This window comes from Cherax quadricarinatus, chromosome 5, assembly GCF_038502225.1.
Source record: "Cherax quadricarinatus isolate ZL_2023a chromosome 5, ASM3850222v1, whole genome shotgun sequence".
Lineage (NCBI taxonomy): Eukaryota > Metazoa > Arthropoda > Malacostraca > Decapoda > Parastacidae > Cherax > Cherax quadricarinatus.
In genome coordinates, this window is record NC_091296.1 from 73,480,586 (window position 1) to 73,499,459 (window position 18,874).

The following is an 18,874-nucleotide window of genomic DNA, read 5'->3' on the forward strand; positions in this document are numbered from 1 at the left end:
ATTAAACCTGCCTAGTATGAGCCAGTACACCTACCGAAGTGTTCTTTTATTATTTTAATTCTAATTCTGTTTTTTTAAAAGCAAATTACTTCAGATATATGTATGATAATACATTAATTATAATAGCAATAAACCTGTAATCAACTTAATGTTTAATGTAATAAAATTTTCATTTACTAATGCTGAAAAAAGTGAGCTGCCTTTTATATGAAAATAATTTTTTTCCTTCCAAAGCCACATTAATCACAAAGCTTCAAGCATTTTTTCCACACACAAAAAAAAAAAAAATAAACGAGTTATGTAATTACAAATAATTCAAAGACTGTATGTGCAGAAAATGTCAAATTTATAAAATCTGTTTAAATATTTCATGATAATTGTTTTATGTAGTTTAACATTTTAAATAATTCACTCTTCTCACCATGGAACACTTGCACACAGAAGGCTTCAAAAACTATTAACCATTTTTCACAATAGTCTTTATTCAACACCAGAGATTCATTTTAAATATATGGGGTAGTGTAGTAGCAGTAGGCTCATAAATTAACTGTATCCTAGTGACTAGCAGCAGTCATCACATGCTCTCTTAAGACGCACTTACACACACACTCTGAAGGTACACACACTTTCTCTGAAGACACACACACACACTCTCCCTGAAGGCACACACACACACTCCCTTAAGAAACACACACTCCCTCAAGACACACACACACTCCCTCAAGACACACACACACTCCCTCAAGACACACTCTCCCTCGAGACACTCTCTGAAGACACACACTCTCCCTCAAGACACTTATACACATTCTCCCTCAAGACACACTCTCTCCCCTCAAGACACTTACGCACATACACACTCCCTCAAAACGCACACACATTCTCCATCAAAACACACACGCACACTCCCTCAATACACACACACACACACTCCCTCAAGACACACACACACACACACTCCCTCAAGACATACACACATACACTCCCTCAAGTCACACGCACACAAACACTCCCTCAAGACACACACTCCCTCGAGACACACTCTCTCAAGACACACGCACACTCTCCCTCAAGACACTTATGCACACACTCTCCCTCAAGACACTTATACACACACTCTCCCTCAAGACACACACTCTTTTCCCCTCAAGACACCTGCGCACATACACACTTTCTCCCTCAAGACACACACACACATTCTCCCTCATAACACACACACACACACACACACACTCCCTCAAGACACACACACACACACACTCCTTCAAGACATAAACACACATACACCCCCTCAAGACACACACACTCCCTCAAGAGACACATACACTCCCTCAAGACACACACACACTCCCTCAAGACACACACTCTCCCTCGAGACACACACACACTCTCTCAAGACACTTATACACACACTCTCCCTTAAGACACACACACTCCCCCTCAAGACACACTCTCTCCCTCAAGACACACATTCTCCCTCAAAACACACACACACTCCCTCATTTACATTTCTCAATTTACACAGTGACAACAATTGCTTACCATATAAAAAATACATCACAAATAAATATATTTAAATACTTATTACTATAAGATTCGGTAACATATAATTTAGTAAAAAAAAAAATTGCAACGGGAATTATTTCATCAGTAAATAAATGTCAATAAATCTTTTCAGAAGAAAAAACAATCGGGTAGAGTGTGTGAAGACAAACTGACGTTATGTCCAAGGCCAGCATTTACTGAGACAAATCATGACTTGTTAGTTCTACAAGGGCGAAACGTTGTCCCGACACAAGCTTTCACACCTGTGGCCACTACGCTAGTCATCCTGGGCAGAGGTTGCTGCCAGGTGTCCGGTTCATATATTGACTTCATACACAAATAACCTGCACGGAGGAGAGAGGAGCTTACGACGACGTTTCGGTCCGACTTGAACCATTTACCTTTTTGTTAGTGTGACAGTAAATGATCCAAGTCGGACCGAAACGTCGTCGTAAGCTCCTCTCTCCTATGTGCGGGTTATTTGTGTATTTTCCAATCACGGTATGTGCCTTTTTGTTATTCATTGACTTTAATGGGCGGAAAGGTAAACCCTTAGAGGTAATACGGCGCCTGGAGGAACTGGCGGCAATCAGAATCGTTGCAAAGGAAGGCAGCTCCAATTCTTTGGATCAAGAGCCATTCACCGGCGCGAAGGCACCTTCCATGAAGAGAAAGAATATTGATGACATCTCTATTGCCTTGATCCTGAAGGGTTCTTGATTTTTGTAATTACAGCAACGAGCACCTTCCTTCCATTCCTCGGGCGTTTTATAACCTGTATGGGTTTAATTCTTCCCAATGAATAGGATAATAATTACATTTGTTTTGAATAAACAAAATGGACCAGAATTCGAACCGTGATCACGACACATAATAGGTCCAGTGATTTACCAGTGAGGTTCGAATCCCTGTCAATTCTCCTGTTTATTCACTGACAGTCGTTTATTACGACTTATCCTGAGTCTACATTTGTCTTTTGATGGTACACAACACCGACAAGTTGATAGATAAAACACGTGTTTCATTGATTAGTTACACCTGTCATAGTCTTATCTGCCACAATCTCTACCCATTTGGTTATGAAAATGATGAGAGGAAAACGGATGGATTAGGAAAAAAAATCCACGAATTCAGCAGGTACATAAGTAATGTACTTTACAACCTTCCCGCTGAGCAGGCTTTTTTACAACACTTAAAATAACCTATCACCTAATTAATAACCTATTACCTAATTAATCACAGATGTAAGGAATATGACAGTGCGATACATTATACATAATACAAGTTTCATATTTATTTTTAAGATTCATTTTCGATGGTTACTTCAGGAGAGACAAGAACAGATCAATCTCGTATAATTCCATTGCGAAGTCTTCCTGAGGGATATTTCTCACTTTAATATACAGCTCTTAGTGCAAGAATACAGTGGTTGAAATTATATACATATATAAGATTGTTGTTCATGTTAGTAAAAACTATCACATGGCCTCTTCAGCTAAAAGTGGGTATGTCACATGGCCTCTTCAGTTGGAAGAGGTCATATCACATGGTCTCCAGCTAAAAGTAGTTACGTCATGTGGCTTCCTCAGCTGGAAGAGGTCATATCAAATGGACTCTTCATCTAAAACTGGCCAACTCCTAAGCTAAAAAGAGGCCATATAACATGGCCTCTTCAGCTGGAAAAGGTCATCTCACATGTCATCGTCAGCTGATAGAGGCCCTGTTACATGTCACGTTGAAACTGGACCCAAATCTTTGTTTTCAATTTTTTTTTTGTTTATTATATTTCACGTTCTTGTGAAATTATCAAGTGTTGCTCGTCTTCTTTGGTAAGTCCAAGTGTGGCCAAGGAAGAGGGCCGAGATCTGGAGGTTCACCCACAGGGAGGTCTGGAATGCGAGTCAAGGCCTCAGACATCTGCAAAGTGGACAAGGACATGGATGGGTCAGGACGTGAGCCTCAGGGTAGTCCTGAGCCCTGGTAAGCCATGCAGGACACACTGTACGTAGACTGCAGAATGCGCTGCACTGCATAACAATGTTTAACGTTCACAGACAAGATTACACAATACAACACAACACTTTTTCTTTTGACAAGTACACAAAACAAGTAACATTTCACAACCCAGAAATTGGAGGGGTCATACAGTGACTTAATATGGATATGAAACTAAATAACTTTTCGGTCTGTCCTTGACTACAGTCAGTTCGAGACACATCAAAACGTACTCTATTTTCAATTCCAAGTTGTGGGTCAACTGTGAAATTTTGCAGCCACGGTAGTAACTGTAATGTAGTTACGGTACTGTGACTAAAGCTGCAACTACGGTACTGTGACTAAAGCTGCAACTACGGTACTGTGACTGTCATTGAACAGTTACTATAAAGCCAGAAAACAGATGCTCTCAGAGTAACTGGTAAGTTCTTCTAACAGATCAAGAAATTCATTGTTTGGATACACTGATTCTTGCTTTAAGTGTCTGTGCATTGAAAGACATCAAAATGAAAAAAAGTGTCCCTCAACGTAATTATCTATAAAAGATAAACAAATTACGAAGCAATCAGTCAGTGTATAGTGAATGCAAGAATTGGAAATAAGACGAAGGATTTACAAGAACCATGAGAATGCTGGGGCTGAAGATTGTACTGTGTCAGGTAATGAGTTGCCAGTCACAGGTGTCGAGTTCTACTCATTACCCAAGTAGATGGAGGCGCTGGAGGTAGATGAGAATACTATACAAGGTAATGAGTTGCAAGTCACGTGTGTCAAGTTGACCTCATTACCAAAGTGAACCAAGACACAGGTCTGATGCCCACCCAACTTTCTTCAGTTACTAATTAGGACTAAGGAAAGAAGAAAGCGGCAGTGTGTGGGGTTGCCGGTGTGTCTGTGAGAACTGTCTCGCTGTCTCTGACTCAGAGTTACAAGTTCATAAGATCTTTATACTCGGGGATCTGCACACCTAAAACAAGACAATACACTGAGGTTAGATAAAGCTGTGTACACTCAAGTCGGCTGCCAAGACAACACATAAATACACATAAATACATTTTAATGCATTTAAAAAATATTACTTCGAGTGTATTTTTCTTTCTGCTGTTTTGAAAATAATAAGAGCATAATAAACTTGTAATAAATAATATTAAACATATGACACCAAGTTAATGACCTAATTTAACTTACGAAATTGCAATTCTGACACTAGAGTGGAAAGGAGAGAGAGAGAGAGAGAGAGAGAGAGAGAGAGAGAGAGAGAGAGAGAGAGAGAGAGAGAGAGAGAGACTAACCTGCAGGAGTTGGTATCAAAGTATCTGCCAGTGGTACATTCTGATACACCACTACACACACAATCACACTGCTGATCATCCCACACCTGCAAAACAACACTTTGTCACATTCATGATGAAACAATGACATTGCCTTGGTGATGAAAGGCTTCTAATTCAATGAACTGGAGTGACCTTGTCATTCCTTGGATTGAACCTCCTATTGTCCAGGCGGTGTACGACCCTAACGGATTTAGCCCTTACCCAAAAATGTAATAATTGAATAATAAAAATGATAAAAATACAGAAACAAAAAATTCAATATATGCCACTGAGTAAAAATCTATTCACTTTCTTTAAAACTAATGAAAAAATTACAAATATAACTAAAAAAATATTAGTTATTCTAAAGATTGTCTTAATAACAAATATATTAAAATACTTTTTTCAAAATCACATTAAATTAGTCTCGAGACACTCCCCAGATAGGGAGCCAAGGCCGGGTCACCACTACTTGGAAAAGACCCGGGCCAGGAGAATACCGGCGAACAAAAAAAAAAAAATTAATTTTGATATCAAATAACGTTGGATGATACAGACCTTGCCACTGGAACAATTCTTGTGGGATTCCTGGGGACAGTAGCAGCTACAGGCATCACTGTCATACAGCTGGTTGCCTGTACAATGCTCCATGCGTACCTAAAACAAGTAATAATCTCCAGGTTATGCTTCCAGTCTATGAAGGCTTATACTCTTCCCTCAAACACCCACTCTTATTTCACGTATTAAAATATTATAACACCAGTAAGAACCGCTACTCCTATCATCAACAACTTTTTAGAGGGAGACCTAAAAGCTTTTTTTTTCGAGTTACAAAATATTCTAAATAAATGTGTATATATATATACAGACGTACTTTACACTCGCACTGGCATTTCTTGTGTTCTGCCACGACAACAGTTTTGAAGGGTTGTGGTCCTGGGAGAGATAAGTCTCTCTTCTTGATAACAAGCACCTGTAAAGTGAAATAAGGATAAACTTACTGCACATACACAATCAGATTAAGCATTCCTTAAGCAATATAAATTTACTGTAGACACACGATCAAACTTAGACACTGCTTAAGTACAAACGTTGAACTGAAATGGTATGTCAATGTTAACCAAAAGGAAATAATGTTCCTTGATGAAGCCCAGTGTGGGCGAAATGTGGTTATTGAAGGCATCAACTGCACCTGTAATATAGTCCAAGTACAAGAAATGCAATATAAAACTGTTTACTGGCACTTAGGAACGCACATGGCGACTGAGACTGCAAGGACCTCATCAGTATGAGACCCAAACATACACTACTGATATCACTTTTGGTGTCCTTGTCTACAGGTGGGTTTGTTGACGACCCCTCATTAATTGTAATTATTATTTTTTTTAACACGTCGGCCGTTTCCCACCGAGGCAGGGTGACCCAAAAAAAGAAGAAAAAACCTTCATAATTGTTCAACACTTTCACCATCATTCATACATAATCACTGTCTTTGTAGAGGCGCTCAGATTATTATTATTATTATTATTATTATTATTATTTGAAAAGCTGACCACTTTGGGGTCAACCAGCGCCTGGGTAATGGGAGGTAATCAGGATTGATCCAAACAAAGGGAGGGTAGCTCTAATCCCTTGAATCAAGCTTTTCAACAGCACCGAATAATAATAAATCAGAGCTTAAAGCAAATCCTGATATGAGTAAAATTGTACTTTTAGCCTCGTAAGTGATTTTTTTTACTTATTACTTGCACTTATTCTAACGTATGTAGAGAAATTAGATTAAACATTTCCGAGAAAAATGAAGGATCCATTTATGATGTCATAATGCTGTTTTCACTTATTATTTGTCTATGCATGCTGAAAATCTTATAAAAGTTGAGTAAAGTACTGGAATTTGAGCACAGTTTGGTGTGTGTGTGTGTGTGTGTGTGTGTGCGCGCGCGCGCATTACAGACAGGGGATGACAATAGCGTCAGATCATCAGCAATTACCTTGAACCTCTTGTTCTTGGTAACAGTGGGTCGACACTCGAGGTGGGAGGAGTCGCAGCAACCACCACACTGCTTGATGTACACACACGAAGGCTTCAGTGTCAGTAAGTGAGGTTCTTGGTTGGGAAGTTCAACAACCACCTTCTTGGGGTTGCACTGGACCTTCTTGTCCTTCAACAGGGCTTGAAGTTTCTTCATTTCGCTATCAGTCACTACACGAGATGTAAACCTCGTCAGCATTCTTATAAATATGCTAAATATAAACATCAATATTTTCTTAACACTCAGAATACTGAATTACAAAAACATGAAAGCTGCATTATGTAAAAACTAAAATACTTAAATAGCATATAATGATAAGGCATATGAAGAACACACTACATATTTATAATTTTATATTACCTCAAAATAAAAATATAGACAAAACATGACATTAAGTTCAAAAACTTTACCATGACCCGTTAGGTGGGCCATGATGTTGGTGTCACTGTAAGAAACTAACCCAGAGAAAATGGGGTAATCAACTTCCAATTAATACATAGTATTAATACATATATTTAAATAGATCACAATAACTGGTGATACCAAATATGTAGGATAACGACACTTCAAACAATCAAATAATAATCTTAAGTGTTTTCGTCCAGGTAGACATCAGAAATATTGAAGATGTTCATTAGGACCAAGAACTTAAGAGGACCTTTCAGATGTTTACACTGTTTATCCTGCACATTCATACATATAAATAAATATATGTATATACATATGTTTTCAAGCCATACGGCAAATCTTCGTATCTCGGAAGATTTAAGAAAGGGATTATTGGTTTGCCTCTTCTAGTCTTCGTATCTTGGAAGACTTGAGAAAGGGATTATTGTGTTGTCTGAGCACTACTCTACCTGTGGACACTACGTGCAGTGACACGCAACTTACGGTCCAGTGTTTTCTTGGGTTTCGAATTCGAACGATTTGAACTTTTGCGACGGTATCTGATCAACGTACTTTCTGACTTTGGTGTTAGTTGATTCTTGGTGATTGCGCGGCGTCCGCATCGCCTTCTCCACCAATTCTTGGCCTTATTAGAGGTCTCCTGCAATACGTGTGAAGAGTAAGAAAATCAGTATTGGGACCGGTGAATAAAATTATAATAGGGAAAAAAAGGAAGGAATAAGGAAGTGCTTGGGCAGAAGAGTAATTCGGTGCTGTCTCCAAGAATATCTCGCATTCATTAACCATATACAAAAATACAAACAAATCACACATACACACATGCTGAAAGTATGTATCCAAGACAGGACTCGCAGCAAGGGATTCAAACAAGACAAATTTAATCTTAGAAAGGATATAGGGAATGTTTAGTAATAAGTTATATATGGATAAAACAAATGCACAGGTAGCGTCTGTGAGGTAAGAATTTTGGGTAGCTTTAAATATAGGATGGACGGGTCTATGAATGGATATGGCTAGTTTTAAATTGGACTTGCCTACCATGGGCCAACTGGTCTACTGTAATGTACATTTATCCTTATTTCCATATGAACAGAAGGGTAGCTCAAAAACCTTGAATCAAGAGCCCTTAACTAGCCTCAAGGTATCTCCAGCTATAAGTAATGTACAAGTTAAATGACCTAGAAACAATGACAAAAATATTACATATTCCTTTAAAAAATTAAAAAAAATGACAAAAAATTATATTACCTATTGCTTTAAAAATTTAAAAATAAAAAAAAAATGATAAAAATGCTATTACCTAATGCTTTCAAAAAAAAAAAAAAAAAAAAAAAAATGAAAACTGCCACACCTTTAGGCCCGAGTTTCATATACAAAAAAATCTTGAGGCAAGAGGCGTGGTCTAATATGAAGATGTTTAGACCTAAATGAAGACCAAAACTCGAAATCATTTAAGGACTAAGACTCGGATGTTAATAAGAGTTATTACTCACGTTGCTTAAGAAGAGGTTGCTGAAAGTCTGGGACAGACAGATCTTACGGTCCCTCACAAACTCCATGATATACATCGTCAGGTCAGTAACTTGAGACATGTTGACAGCCAGAGCCTTTGAAAACTGATAGCACATACATTATGATGATGATCATGATAATAATAATAATAATAATAATAATAATAATAATAATAATAATAATGATACATTACACAAAGGAGCAAAATTACGGTTACATGCATGCAGGCGCGCGCGCACACACATACACTTAAGTAAGGAATCATTCAAGACATTGTACACCGTGTACGTCAGGCCCATACTGGAGTATGCTGCACCAGTATGGAGTGCACACCTGGTCCACCACGTCAGGAAATTAGAGAAATGCCAAGGTTTGCAACAAGATCAGTCCCGGTGCTAAGGGCATGTCTTATGAGGAGAGGTAAAGGGAAGTAAATCTGACGACCCTGGAGGACAGGAGGGATAGGGGAAAACATGATAACGACATATAAAGTACTGAAACGAATTGACAAGGTGGATAGGTAGACTGTTTCAGAGATGGGACACAGCAACAAGGGGTCACATTTGGAAGTTGCAAACTCAGAGAAGTCATAGGGATGTTAGGAAATATTTCTTCAGTCGAAAAATTAGACACATGTGCAACACTTAGGTATCTTTATTGAGGAAACGTTTCGCCACACAGTGGCTTCATCAGTCCATACAAAGGAGAATGGTGAAGAATACGAGGAGTTTGAGGTAATCAGTCAGCCTGGAGTCGATGTAATCGGTTCATCAATTTTGAAAAGAATACAGCATATGCGCGAAGAAGTGGCTTATATACTGTAGACAGGTGAGGTGCAGCAGTCGTTGGTGGTATCACACTTGACAAATCCAAATGTGGGAGTAGGTCATTCCTGAAGGTTAAGCAAGTGAATGGCACGTGTATGGGCTGATGAAGCCACTGTGTGGCGAAACGTTTCCTCAATAAAGATACCCAAGTGTTGAACATGTGTCTAATTTATCAACTTGTCGGTTTTCTGAACCATTTATCTATATTTCTTCAGTCACAGAGTTGTCAGGAAGTGAAATAATCTGGACAGTGATGTAGTGAAGTACGATCAAGCACATGGAGCATGGAGAGTGGACCTAGTAGCGATCAGCGAAGTGGCGGGGGCCAGGAGCTGTGACTCGACCCTAGCAACCACAAACAGGTGAGTGTACACACACAAAAAAAAAAAAAACTGCATGAATGCAAGATTATAAAATATGATCCGAGGAAGGGAAGAGTAGCTCCATTTCGTTGAATCAAGATATGTTCACCAGCATGAAGGCCAAGAGCAGTAATGCATAATTTTCCACCACAGACTATATCATTAGTGAAGTTTAGAGCCACCTGGGGGAGTGCATGTCTTCAACCAGTCGTCAAGGTGAGTACAATTAGGATAGCGTGTCTCTGAGGCTATTAGTGGACGTAGTATCGAGTCTCCCGCATTCCTTGCCCCGAATGACCCACTCGAGTTTAGCTCTTAACCAGGTGTATAATAATACAGGTAGGAATACAAAGTCACAATAAAGTGGCTAGAACAAATCACAAACAATCAGCACTTAGAAGAGGAAGCGTATGGCGACATTTCGATCCGTCCTGGACCATTGTAAACTCACAAGTGGTTGAATTTTCTCACGCCCACTTGTGAATTAACAATAGTTCAAGATGGACCAAAACGTAGTGATAATTTTCCTTTGCTAAGTCCTGGTTATTTGTGAATATATAAAGTCGTGCAGAACAAAGCTGAGAAGACGGATCACTCACCTTGGGCTGATGAAGGCTGGAGTCGACATGCTCGGAAGGGTAGACATCGTTGCTGGAGTATTGACGGGAGTTAGTGAAGAGGTCAGTGTCGTATAGTTTAGGTACAGCCAGTACTTGGGTCGCCTCTAGCGCCACCATCACTACAACTATCCTGCACCATCTGACACATAAGAAAAAACATTAACACAATAAATTCATTGATTTTCCATCATATTTTCACCTTTCTGAAGCTTTATCAAGCTCATAAGACGCACGCACACACACGCGCACGCGAGCTGTGACTCGACTCCTGCAACCACAACTACGTGAGTACACACACACATATACACCTCCCCACATGCACAAACACATCACGGACGCGCACACACACATACACACACACACACACACACACACACACACACACACACACACACACACACACACACACACACACACGCACACACACACACACACACACACACACACATACACACACACACATACACACACGGGATACCGTAGGATTTCACGTTATCCGAGCAAGATATTCCCGCATTTCATAAACCCAGCCCCCTCTAGTCTACGATCTGAGAAAGGTATCTCTGTATCCCTCTACCTCAATGAACGCAAAAGAAATAGTGAAGAACGATCATAAGCTTCTAATGCAGTAAAATATACAAATATATTTGAGTGTGCGTATGTATATATGTGCAATGATTCGTGTTTGTATGTCTGTATGTCTGTGCATGTATAAGTATGACTGTGCGTATATATGCGTGTTCATATGGATAACTGTATATATGTGTGCCTACGTATACGTGTGACATCGGGAAGGGAGTTGCTTTATCTTGTGTGTATCACGGAAATCAAGAAAATGATCTTCATGAAACTCACGTTACTCTCTTATGAAAGTACAGTCAGTAGACCTACCCTTCTAAAAAGGTGAGTATTTTAAATTCAACTTAATATTAAATATTTGGGGTCGGTTATAGATACAAAACTATTGTCTTAGGTGGGTAAAAGAAACGTCGTAAAAAGTTAAATGATGCAAGTTTAAAATGTCTGAGAGATCCGTTTAGTTTCTGACCTTAAAAAAATCACAGAACGGATGGGGCTTGAACCCATGGCACGCGAGTCCTAAAATTCACAGGTAGCATAATTTCTTAGTGGTTCACTGGCTATTCCAGCCAGCGATTTCATCGACCTGGTTGAACTGTGTGGTTTTATGTTTCTCTTTTGAAAAGCATCGTTTTCAATAAGCTTTTGGACTGCCCATGGGTTCCCCGCTTAGTGCTGTACTGGTGAACCTGTATATGGAACATCTAGAAGCCGAACGATTTTCCTCTATTATTTCCCCTTGCGTCATCCGACTCCGTTATGTTGGCATTCCCATCATAATTCCCAGACGCTTCAACGTTCCTGCTTTCCAACACAAGCTCAACCAGGTCAAGCCCCCAATCCAGTTTACACTAGAAGTCGATGACACTCTTCCTTTCCTTGATGTTCTCTGCAAAATTGACCACGAACTTCGCTTTAAAGTCTACGGAAAGCCGATCAACCAACACAACCTTCTCCACTTCTACTCTCATCACGACACCAATACTAAACGTGGCGTAATCATAGGCTTCTTCCTTCGTGACCTCTGAATCTGTAAGTGAATTTCTTGAGGATGAATGCTCTTTCATCGAACAAATATTTTCAATACTTATCATAATGCTTATCATTTCATTAGACTGCAGACGCCGTGCATATAACATCAACTCGCCCAGACTAGATACCGTTGCCAAACACGTCTCCAACATCTTTTCCAATGACGGATTCCAAGTATCTACCTCCACATCCACCACAAGGTTCAATCCTGTGCAGGAGTATACGTAATACCTTGCAACGATTCCAACCAATTATACGTATTTCAGAACACCAATAATCGCGCAGCATGAACGATTTGAGGAATGCCTATGTTTTATACCAAAACTTCCACAACCATTTAATCAACTACAGAGACGCACGACTCATCGCCAGGGAGAAAGACACTCTGAATCGCAGGATCTTGGATTCATCACTCAATTTCAACCAGAAGAAAGGCTTTTAAAACATAGCTGAACCACTTGCAAGGAAACTTCTTCAGTGTTAACCTACACAGCAACAAACCTACTTGCCCATCCCGTGCAGGTCCTTCTCAAATCCCACACACACACACCTGACTCTTCACGTCACTATGCGCCCCATATATACTCATGCACACTTTGCTTAGGTAATCTTACTGTGACTTAATAAAGCCGACTGTGTGGGCGAAACGTAATCAATAAAGGTTCGCATTATACTGCATCTGTGTCTATTTTTTTTACACTACCACATTCGCATACGCAAAATCACGAATACTTGATTTAAACAATCATTATTATCACACATACAGCATCCCCTCAAACACTACACCAATATTTGAATACCACACACACACACACACACACACACACATATATATATACATATATATATATATATATATATATATATATATATATATATATATATATATATATATATATATATATATATATATATATATATATATGCGCGTGTGTGTGTGTGTGAAAACATGGAACACAAATACTTAATTTTCAAAAACATAAGTTTAGCAACACCTTGTAAAATTATCGTAGTATAATTTAACTTAATATAAGGTAGTAAGATGGTAAACAGCAGCTGCCCAGGGAGGTACTACCGTCCTGCCAAGTGTGTGTAAAACGGAAGCCTGTAATTGTTTTACATGATGGTAGGATAGCTGGTGTCTTTTTTCTGTCTCATAAACATGCAAGATTTCAGGTACGTCTTGCTACCTCTACTTACACTTAGGTCACACTACACATGCATGTACAGGAATATATATATATACACATCCCTCTCGGCTTTCTTCTATTTTCTTACTTGTTCTTGCTTATTTCCTGATATCTCCATGGGAAAATGAAACAGAATTCTTCCTCCCTAAGCCATGCGTGTCGTAAGAGGCGACTAACATGCCGGGAGGAAGGGGCTAGGAAGCCCTTCTCCTGTATATATTACTAAAGTTAAAAAGAGAAACTTTTGTTTTTCTTTTTGGGCCACCCTCCTTCGGTGGGATACGGCCGGCTTTTTGAAAGAATTAACTTAATATATACCAGATAGTAGGCTGGTAAATCTTTCTGTCTTCATGAAGACGTAAGATAACAGGTAAATCTATCTTGTGAACACGTAAGATAGGTAAATCGTTCTAGGTCGTGAATACATAAGATGACAGGTAATTAATCTCGTGAACACGAAAGATGAAATTTACATCTTAAAAAAACTTACATTTCTAATTCTGTAATGCTACTTACATTTCTAATCCTGTAATGCTATTTGCATTTCTAATCTTGTAATGCTACTTACATTTATAATCCTGTAATGCTACTTACATTTCTAATCCTGTAATGCTACTTACATTTCTAATCCTGTAATGCTATTTGCATTTCTAATCTTGTAATGCTACTTACATTTCTAATCCTGTAATGCTACTTACATTTCTAATCCTGTAATGCTACTTACATTTCTAATCCTGTAATACTTCCTTTCCAACCTAGGCCTGGTCTGAGCCCGAGGCACTGGAACATAATTGTCAGAACCACTATCTAATAACTATTCAAGCTATCCTAGATCTGCCTAAATTTAGTTAGGGCTATTTAGCAGCTAAGAAACTTACGATGTTCAACTGATTTTCGCAAATAGTGCAACAACTGAAGTACACTAGGCTTGTTTGGTGTGTGAACTAACAATGAATGTGCACTAGTCTTGGTGTCACAGAAACATCGTTGCTACTTATGCTAAGACAGTCAGTATTAAAAACACAACCAGTCGTCAATCATCTACATTCTTTGCGTCCCTGAGCGACCGACGAAAATACCGCACCTCTACAATGATGGATACTTGGAGGAGCTCTATTTAATCTTTGTGACTTCATTAACGTTCAGGGGGTTGAAGTAATAATTACGATATATTCACATGTCTTGGAAATTCAATATTATGTCTGCCATTATTAAAAGTATAATGCGTGAGGTATTCTAACGAAGGTACATTATGCTCTGGGATATATATCTGTATATATAGAGGTGTATGTAATAGTATATATACAGTGAAGTGTCTTTTCAGTGTATATACACTGAGAGGTGTCTTTTTAGTCTATATACACTTAGGTGTATGTCGCAGTGCATATACAGATATGTATATCTCAGTGTATATAGAAAGACGTGTATATCTGTATTTTTACACTGAAAGGTATAAATCTCTCAGATTATATACAATGAGAGTTCAATTTAATCCATAGATTGGGGATTAAAGTATCCTCGACTGGCAGTAAACAGAAGATACAGCCTTCATGATGAAACTTGTGCAGCCGACACTTGAAACCAGAACAAACGCCCACAACTAGGGCATATATGCCGAGAGGTATCTCTGAGTGTATGTGCACTATACCGAGGTGTGTCTCTGAATGAATGCACACTATACTGAGAGGTGTGTACCTCCCATGACTATATGTACACTATACCGAGAGGTGTGTACCTCCCATGACTATATGTACACTATACCGAGAGGTACTCACCTAATTGTGGTTGCAGGAGTCGAGACTCAGCTCCTGGCCCCGCCTCTTCACTGAGTGCTACTAGGTCCTCTCTCTCCCTGCTCCATGAGTTTTATCATACCTCATCTTAAAGCTATGTATGATTCCTGCCTCCACTACTTCACTTGCTAGGCTATTCCACTTCCTGACTACTCTATGACTGAAGAAATACTTCCTAACATCCCTTTGACTCATCTGGGTCTTCAACTTCCAATTGTGACACCTTGTTCCTGTGTCACCTCTCTGGAACATCCTATCTCTGTTCACCTTGTCTATTTCACGCAGTATTTTGTATGTTGTTATCATGTCTCCCCTAACCCTCCTGTCCTCCAGTGTCGTCAGGCCGATTTCCCTCAACTTTTCTTCGTAGGAGATTCCCCTTAGCTGTGGAACTAACCTTGTCGCAAACCTTTGCACTTTCTCTAATTTCTTGACGTGCTTGATCAAGTGTGGGGACGTGCTTGATCAAGTGTGGGTTCCAAACAGGTGCTGCATACTTCAATATGGTCCTGACGTACACGGTGTACAGTGTCTTGAACGATTCCTTACTAAGGTATCGGAACGCTATTCTCAGGTTTGCCAGACGTCCATATGCTGCAGCGGTTATCTGGTTGATGTGTGCTTCCGGAGACGTGCTCGGTGTTATACTCACCCCAAGATCTTTCTCCTTAAGCGAGGTTTGCAGTCTTTGGCCATCTAGCCTAAACTCCGTCTGCGGTCTTCTTTGCCCTTCCCCGATCTTCATGACTTTGCATTTGGCGGGGTTAATTTCGAGAAGCCAGTTGCTGGACAAGGTGTCCAGCCTGTCCAGGTCTCTTTGGAGTTTTACCTGATCCTCAACTGATTTAATTCTCCTCATTAACTCGTATCTGCGAGTGCATATATATTAAGAGCTTATTTTAATCTCTATTTTAGAGATTAAAATATTCTTTAATGGTGATGAACATAGTACGGGATTATAGTCTGAGGTGGCTCTGGGCACCATAAAGCCATCAACGAAGATTTACAGATGAACGGTAGCAGTGTCTACATTGTATAGGATTCATCAGGGCCAGATTTTGAGACTTTATAAAGTAGTTCAATTAAATGAAATTATTAAGCTTTATTTGACATTTCTTTTCTCATTTTTTGACTCCTGAGATTTTGGTGTCTAAAATCTTGTTCGTAAGCTACCCTCCCCCCCCCTCCCCTAGATAATTCGGCAATGGGTGTATTGGTGATCAAGACTAATGGACTGAACACATCCACTCTAGGCTGACAGACTGATTACCTCAAATTCTTCATCTTCCACTGCGCTTCTTTGTATTGGACTGAAGAAGGCACTGGCTAGCGAAAAGTTTCGCCAGCCAAACCATTTACATCACATATAGGTGAAGGGTAACCTTAAATAATCCACTTATAATTGATAGGTCTTAAACCTAACGAAGTTTCATAAAACACTTGATTTCACTCAGTAACACTGCCAATACTTACCCGGTTATATCACCAGTTCTCCACATTCCCAGCTTGTTGAAAATCTTAAGTGCTTGAAGACACACAAGATACAGTTGTTACACCTTCACAAACAAGGATTCCCCTCTAAATATATTCCTCTCCAGTGAGGAGTCGGTGTTGTGAGAGTACCGAGGAGGAGACACCGAGCACCAGGGTACAAGACGCTATTCCTCTGGTCGCAGAGTTAAGATAAGCTTCGGAAGCGTCCGCCGCAACGTTTAAATACCCTTTTCCTCCTGCTCGTCCGAATATAGCCACGGCACATACTTCATCGCCACGTAAATAACAAGCTATCAGAGTATCAAAGGACTTCGTGGCCTTTACATGAGGGAATTAATTCAGGTTTTACTTGTACGATAACAGTAATATAATCGACAAGGACCGTCAGCAAAATTAGCGATTTGATTAGATGCCGGTAAAGCAACACCAGGATTTCGGACGGAGGCAAAATATACACAAGAAATTCCGTTCACTAGAAGAAGCACTGCCCACTTTCACACTAATTATTAAATTTTATATATAATAAACATTTTGGCATCATAAGCAGCATATCCACTATTCGCTTTAAGATTATTTATGATTCATACATACATGATAACAGATATAATGAAGGTAAGTGTTGAGCGGCCGGTGGTAAGTACTGATAGCACCTACTAGCCTGACACCAGCAATATTTCTTGGAATTCCAGCTTCATGTTATCAAACAATGTGGCTATTTTTTTTATATCCAACCAAAACATATGTGATATATTTTCACTGAAGTTCCGTACTACACTGTGAGCCACAATAGTCACTTATTTAACGGACACATATTTACTACTAGGTGAACATGTTCAGAAAGTGCAATTAACCTTGACTCAATTAAAAACTGAAAGAGGAAAGCATGATGATAGTTTTAAATAAAACACTATATACGATATATATCAGACCCATATTGAAGTACGCAGCACCAGTGTTGAGCTTATACAGAATCAAGCATGTCAAGAAGCTAGAAAAAGTGCAGAAGATTGCAACGAGACTAGTCCCAGAGGAAACGGGTATGAGATATCAGGAGAGACTAAAGAAGTTTAATCTGATGACATCAGAGGACAGAAGAAGCAGGGCACACAAGATTACGTCATACAAAAAATATTAAGAAGAATTGATAGGGTGGACAGGGACTGGCTGTTCAAGAGGGAGGAAACAGGTACACGAGGGCTGAGGTGGTAATTAAAAACACAGATGAGTCATTGAGAATGGGCAGGAAGTAAAATGCCCTGGAGAGTGAGGCGGTACAGATAGAATCTATACATAGCTTTAAGAATAGGCACTATAGGGCTTAAGAAGCTATGAGAGTGAACCCAGCAGTGGCTAGTTTGAAAGGAAGGCCTAGGAGCTGAAATTAGACCCCTGTATCCACAAATAGGTAAATACACACACACACGCAGATAGACTATCGAATAAATGTGAGTGGCACGAAAGAATCATGGAGGCATCCCCGGACATCATAGCACTCACAGAAGGTTCATGGGAATAACAAATGCAATCTTTCCAACTAAATATCAGATCCTGAGGAAAGATAGAGGGGGTGGAGGAGTTGCACTGCTCATCAAAAACCAGTGGAGATTTGAGGAGTTGGGAGGAGGGAACAGAGGGGAAGCAAGGGACTACATAATAGGAACACTTCAGACTGGGGGTCCTAAGGTAGTGATTGCAGTTGTGTACAACCCTCCACAGAATAACAGGAGTTCATGATAAGAATATGATGAGAGCAACAGAGCAATGGTTGATACACTAGCTGAAGTGGCCAGAAGGCCCCACATGACCAAGGCAAAATTACTAGTTGTGGGCGATTTCAATCATAAGGAGACTGGGAAAACCTGGAGCTACATGGAAGGGGGTTGGCTAGAAACGTGCAGGGCCAAGATGATGGAGGTGGTACTGGACAACCTTATGCACCAATATGTTAGGGACACTACCAGAGAGGAGAGGATGAACCAGCAAGGCTGGACCTCATATTCACTTTGAGCAGTTCAGACAGTGAGGACTTCACATAGGAAAGGTGATCATGTGATTTTGAGCTTCGAATACATAGTAGAATTACAAGTGGAGAGAGAAGCAGGCAAACCTAAGAGCAGCGTTTCGACACCTTAGTAAGGAATCGTTCAAGACTATGTACACCGTGTACGTCA

General features: G+C 39.7%; 1 protein-coding gene across 4 annotated transcripts; it reads right to left on the minus strand.

The window, feature by feature from the left end:
- Positions 1–462: 462 nt before the first annotated feature.
- Positions 463–16,886, minus strand: LOC128685097 (vascular endothelial growth factor A). Of its 4 annotated transcripts, none has more exons than XM_053771609.2 (9): positions 16,683–16,886; positions 10,595–10,754; positions 8,788–8,910; positions 7,847–7,934; positions 6,845–7,056; positions 5,728–5,826; positions 5,412–5,510; positions 4,833–4,918; positions 463–4,507 (listed from the first exon to the last, which is right to left on the minus strand). In XM_053771609.2, the coding sequence occupies exons 1-9, from the start codon at positions 16,706–16,708 to the stop codon at positions 4,486–4,488; spliced, it is 915 nt and encodes a 304-aa protein (XP_053627584.1). In that variant the 5' UTR covers positions 16,709–16,886; the 3' UTR covers positions 463–4,485. The 4 variants fall into 4 exon arrangements, with proteins under 4 accessions (XP_053627584.1, XP_053627583.1, XP_053627582.1 ...); XM_053771608.2 differs by having other exon boundaries at positions 463–3,434; positions 7,778–7,934; XM_053771607.2 differs by having other exon boundaries at positions 463–3,462; positions 7,778–7,934.
- Positions 16,887–18,874: the final 1,988 nt, after the last annotated feature.

Coding starts and splice junctions, on each gene's coding strand:
- LOC128685097 (XM_053771606.2), bottom strand. CDS start 16,708: ATGTGGAGAACTGGTGATATAACCGG. Junction 5,827..6,844: donor CCAAGAACAAGAGGTTCAAG/GTAATTGCTGAT, acceptor TTCACTTTACAG/GTGCTTGTTATCAAGAAGAG. Junction 4,919..5,411: donor AGAATTGTTCCAGTGGCAAG/GTCTGTATCATC, acceptor GTTGTTTTGCAG/GTGTGGGATGATCAGCAGTG.